Source organism: Micropterus salmoides, unplaced genomic scaffold, assembly GCF_014851395.1.
Source record: "Micropterus salmoides isolate LMB-PRFRI ecotype aquatic unplaced genomic scaffold, ASM1485139v1 Ms_hic_scaffold_1, whole genome shotgun sequence".
Taxonomy (NCBI): domain Eukaryota; kingdom Metazoa; phylum Chordata; class Actinopteri; order Centrarchiformes; family Centrarchidae; genus Micropterus; species Micropterus salmoides.
Genome location: NW_024040040.1, coordinates 9,656,895 through 9,662,894, shown reverse-complemented (window position 1 = coordinate 9,662,894; position 6,000 = coordinate 9,656,895). Strand labels below are relative to the sequence as shown.

The 6,000-nt window shown below is 41.4% G+C and overlaps 1 protein-coding gene across 1 annotated transcript in view; it reads right to left on the bottom strand.

The window, feature by feature from the left end:
- Window positions 1-1,136: 1,136 nt before the first annotated feature.
- Window positions 1,137-6,000, bottom strand: part of fam155a (family with sequence similarity 155 member A) — a 40,658-nt gene continuing 35,794 nt past the window's right edge. Inside the window, exon 3 of the mRNA XM_038717426.1 lies at window positions 1,137-4,762. Within this exon, the coding sequence (XP_038573354.1) occupies window positions 4,464-4,762 (299 nt within the window). The 3' untranslated portion in view covers window positions 1,137-4,463. The remainder of the gene's footprint in view (window positions 4,763-6,000) is intronic.

The window sequence follows — 6,000 nt, the reverse complement described above, 5'->3', positions numbered from 1 at the left end:
AAGATTTTTCCTTTTACCCCTGCCTTTAACTATTGGATTGATAACTTACACTGCACTGTAACTTTTACTGTCCTGGTTTCTTTTTCTTTGTTTTTAGCTTTTTACCATCACTTTTAATTAAATATTTACACGGTGAGAAATGAGTAGGTAATTGAGTGAAAAGATAATGAGTGTGAGATTGAACAGAGTGAAGGAAGTGGTCTTAAATCTCGCGCCTGAGTGATTTGCAGGAACCTCTGTCCACCTGTAAACGTGCAAGTGGGTCCAGAGTATAACTGGATCAAAGTGGCCTGCGGACAGACATGTCCTGGTTTCTCTGTAGTGTCCGAGGGTTTTTGGAGTTTCAGTGGCCCAAACATTGCTATGGACCCGAGTACAGACTAGCTAGAGACAGTAGATTAAATGTACTTCTCTGTTTATTCTGTTTTCAAAATAATTGTAACTCAGTTATTTGCTCAACCTCTCCTGTTTTTATTTTCCATGTAACTCTTTTAACCCTGATTGCACACTGCACTGTAACTTTTATTATATTTTAATGTGTATTTTTTCAATTTCCCTATGTTGCTTTTAAACTTTTTTATATTTCCCTGTTGCTTTTATGTTTTATGTAAAGCACTTTGAATTACCTTGTTGTTGAAATGTGCTATACAAATAAACTACGCCTTGCCGATTTGGTAGCAGTTATTAAAACGTGCTAAGAAGGGGGCCTGTGATTGGCTGAAAGGTGAGAGGGCAGTGAAGGCACACCATGAAAACTTTGCAAGATAAAATGAGAATTATGAAAGAAAAATGTCATTAAGAAAAATGCCATTATGAAAAGGGGCATTTTGAAATTATATCCAATAGAATTCAGTTATATGAAAATATTAGTGAATTATAAGTGAAATAATATTTAACAAGAATGAGTTGACTTTTAATAATTAATTATTTCACAAATTATTGGATCGATTATATATTTTTATACAATTTATTTCATAATTCTTCTTTAACTTTTTTAATATTGAACACTTCCATAATGATAAATGTCAAAGACACTCAGTGAAAAAAAACACAAACACCAGTAATGTTTAACATAATTTATATTTATTTTCTTTTGAACAAAATGTTAATAAATGTATTTGTTTTACGTCCAAAAAAGATCATGACTCGTGGGACGCATTTTATAAATAATTTCATCCAAGTCTTTGTAGAAAAAAAAGAAAGTAAATTAGCAAACTAAAGCATCTCTAGTATGACAATATGACAACTTTATCATAATGTTTTCTCTATATTTGAACCCTTTTCTCAAGTCAAGCTTCATTTTTTTGTATATTTTTCTTAAGACCTCTTCATCTCGTCTTTTTAACATCCAACTTAGTCCTACTCATCAACTCACACCACTGCTTTAGACAACAGAAAAATGCGGCAAAAATCTCAAAAAACAGACAAAAACCAAGGAGGCAAACAGAAAAACACAGTGAGATTCCAACAGTAGGGGGTGGGACGGGGAGGTCTGGGAAGAGGAGGGGGGACGGGGTGGCCATTTTGGGATCCCACAACCTCAGGACATATTTACAACAGAAAGGACAAGGTGGTGGTGGTAGCGGTGGTAGCGGGGAGGGTTTGTTTGTGGTAGAATTCATCTGCATAGATCCACAAGACTCAGATCATGAACAGCTAGAAGGGACGGAGCACAAAGTGTGGGCCTATTACATCCGCTGCTGTCTTCAAGGGAATGTAGTTCTCCTCATCACAGTTCTTCAAGGATAACAAAACAAACCAAACAACACGTCACACGAGAATATCAAGCAAATAGGGAACAGAGTGTAAACTGTGGGCTAGGGGAGAGGGGGGGTAATTTCTGTGAACTGCATCTTGAAAATCTAGAGACAAGTGTAGACATGACTTCCATGTGACATCCCACTCTGATGAAGTGTGTGTGAAGAGCGAATTGATGGTCGTTACGTGATGTGGTAAGGTCAAGCTGTTAACGTGGAGGAGGGGTGCAGCACTGATACCACAATTACTGCAATCTGTCTTCAGCTAACAGGATGGAGGACAGAAACACTGCCTCAAAGAGATTTATCATCCTTAGCTTAAATTTTTGGTATATCCCCAGTTTCATGGCATCAAATTTTTACATTGGATTAATCTCTTCTTTTCTGGCCAATCTCAGAGCATTCCTAGCTAAAAAGTTGAGGTGAAACTTTTTTTAATTCCTGTGTGACTCGTCCTCGTGTCAATGTGCACTTTACTAGCAGCAGCCATGCAAAAAAACAAACAACAAAAGCAAAATCGGATGGATCAGCCCTTGAAAACTCCTCACACTCCTCGCACGCTGACTGACACTAACACAGCCCTTTGCTAGTCTGTGAAGGATAGCGGGTTGATCAGCTTGTCTAAGGGTATTTAAGAGTCAACGGATTGATTGATTGATTGATTGATTGGCTGGCTGGCCACTTGCACCAACTCTATGATACAGAAAAGCCAAGCCGACAGTAGTGAAGATGCCACAAAGTAGGACACTAACACAACTAGTTGTATTTTTTTTTTCCTATATTGCTCCATTGCCAGCATTTGCCTCACTGGGCGTCCGCAGCAGAGAGGCACTCAAAGATCTGGGGCCTCATTTATCAAACCAAGCGTAGGGTAAGTTCTAAATACGTGCATAGAAACTGTCTGTACGAACAAGAAAACAGGTCTTTATTTTTGCAATGAACAATGATAAATCTCACCTGCTCTACATCCATCTGCTTGTGTACATACAAGCTCATTAATATACAGACACGCCCCTAAAGTGCACCACATACCACGAACGTTACTCGTCTTGAGCAAAATTGGAAACAAATATAAAGTCTTTGTTCTTACATTGTTCTGGTCTTATTTTCCATAACACTACTTGTGTAGTCATTCCGAGCGAATGCAATTAGATTGTGAGTGATGAGGTGTGCACAAGCCATCCAAGCATGAGGCTGGAGCTGATTGGTGATCAGATTGACTGTGGCCGATACAAGAGACGGTCACCGATTGTTTTCTTCCCTAAAGATATTAAGGAACTTAACTGCCACAGAAAATAAACTCAAAAATCTGATCCCTACTCTGTTCACGGGAGATGTTTCTGCTCTTTTCCCTGCTCCGTCATCTTTACTCGCCTGGACTACTTTGGTTGGACCAGCTTGCATCTCCGAATCGTGAAATTCACTTGTGAATGTATATAAACGCCTGTGATTAATTCTTAACTATGCATCTAATTTGTTACTGAATTTGACTTTGATTATGGCTCATAAATACTACCGTTAACAAGTGTTGCTATGCAGATAAAATCACTATTGTATGATCACTATATCTAAGTTAATGGGGCTATATTGGCATTTAAAAGGAGTGAATGAATCGCTCAGTGGTGCCGTAGAAGAAGAGTCGGTTTCGCCTGTGTACCACTGGGATTTTGTACGTACATTCTCACGCACAGGAAGAAATTGCGTACGCGCACGCTTGATAAATGAGGCCCCTGGTGTTTTGGCTTCATGCAACTGTTCTCTAGTGTCCCTGACGAGCCACTGCCTGTCTGCAACACCGACACTACTGTATGAGGTAAACTGAACACTTTAGAAACCAGAGAACATCACTTCCGTTTCAAGGAGCACTGCATGGCGACTAAGCTCAGCATCACCCCCTGCAACCTGTAAGCTGAACCGTCACTACCTTTGCCACTTCATCCCTCCTAACTTGCTCAATGGCCCAACAAGTTAGAAGAGAAAGCGAGCCGGTCTCAGAGCACTTAAGGTCCTAAAACGTGTAGGCATGTAAGGGGTTGAGAAAAGGTCTAGTGTCGACAAAACACAAGCTGAACATTAGAATATAGAAGAATCACACACATTTTTTGTTTTCCGAGAAACAAGACCCACATGAATGACTGATGAGCTGGTCCTGGCAGGCCCTCAAGCAACATCACATACAAGGTTGTAAGAAGATGCCCCGGAGGCTGATGGAGTGTAGGAAGTGGAACACAGTTGATATGTCAAAACATTCTGGCACCTGGAAATAAATGCAGCAAAAATCTAAAGGTAATGATGAGTGAGAGCACACACTTCATCAGTGTCCGTTATTCCTCTGACGTGCCATCCATACACACACCGGAAACGTCAGGAAAGGAAGGGGAGGGCGGAGGGGAAGGAAGGGAGGGAAGGAGAGGAGGGACAGTGTGCTAGAAAACATTTGGATGGAATAGAAACAATGAGCAGGTTTCAAGTGGCAAGAGGTCAGTTCTTTAGGGGCTAGTTCTCAAACATCTTGGTTCGGTCGATGTCCAATCCCAGCTCCCTTAGCTCCAGTTAAAACCCTCCCACTTCCTGTGGTTGATGGTTCATCGGCAGCAGATTGTAGAGGCATTTCCAGCGCATCTCGCCAGATGTGTCCCTGGCAGCCATGACATTGTAAAAGCCGTAATCCTCTCGAGCGACAAGCACCGGATTCAACCCCAAGGTTCACTCCTCATTAGAAGTGCTCTCCTCTGGCGAGAAAATGGCAGCCACACCCACCAACGTAGAATTATGGGAGGCTGAAATGATGATGACAGTGTGTAGGAGGACAAGGGCCAGCAGGCAGATCTTCAGTCGCCCGCTGCACAGTCTCGGGGTTGCAGCGGAGGTGACCGAGGCCCCCTCAGGCTGGCAGGAAGAAGCAGTCCTTTTTAGTGTCCCGCCTGAAGGATTGTCCATTTTGGAGTCCCATCGGACGTCGCAGCATTCCGTCTCACTGTCTGATGGATGGTCTCCCAAGAGCCCTGAGAAAGAGATGACACAGGAGAAAAAAATCTGACTTTTCCTCACTATACAGTGTGTACCTATTAATAACACACAGTCAAGGTTATTTGGTTTGCTGACAGCTGATACCAATAAAAAGTATTTCTGAATGAAGTTGCAAATAACCAAAAAAGTATTTATATTTTTGCATGATATGTGCATATCATACATGACTTGTTTATTTAGGTCCAGTAAAAGGCCAAAATCAGCCTGATAAATAACCAAACTGATACAGTATTAGGTATAACCTAATATAGCCCATCTTCAGGAGAAATGCGAGGATTAAAAGGAAGTAGGGCATCTGAATGAAGCCTGGTTAAAAAAAACGGTTAAAGTTCAGTTAAAAAGAGCATCCGTTAATGACAACAATCTAATTTGCACTGAATAGTTTAATTATAGCACAGCGGTGGTTATCTCATCAACACTGACTGTCCTTTTGGACATCCTTCAGCTCTGTAGACACTTCAAGTTCACTAGACAGCCTCATCTCTATGTTCCCAGGGACCCATGTTCCCAGCATGTGTGTCTCTTGATATAAACTAACATTGTAAAAGATTGGTAAGGTTTATCTTTGCAGTTCAAATTGCAAAAGAAAACAGCTAGATAGACATTTCAAATGCAGTTTGAATGGTAATCATCTGTTCAGCAGCTGTGGAGATATCAAAACAAACCTGTCTTGCCTGCAAATTTGAGGGTATACAAAAGAGCATAACATCAGTGGGCTAATAAGCTGGAATGAGCACCAGAACCGGAGCTGGTTGATCGGGCAACAGAACCGGGCCCGGGGACAACTGTGGGGCATCAGAGAGGCAGCGGTAGCGTTATCTAACTCGAATTAAGGGTTTATTTCCACCAAACCAGAGCTGGTGATAGTTGGAACAGTGGAAAGACTCACGACAACAGCTGGTTAGCATGCTAACATGAGTGGATATCTCTGCAACACAATACACTTGCACTGTTACTTCTTCACATTCTGTTGATAAAGTTAATTATTTTTTCATTGTTTTAAACTAAGGTTTGGGCCAAATCTTTTAATGTGTCATAGAGGATACTGAGCGGGGGAACATAGGACCCTGAGAACATAGCTACGCTCCCCACTAGACCTCAGTTTGTAGCTCTAATCACGACGTAGTGGACCAGACACTGTGACCCTCAGCTGAACTCGAGTTTAAAGTCCACAACCAACACAGAGGGTGACACATTGCTGCATCAGTTGATG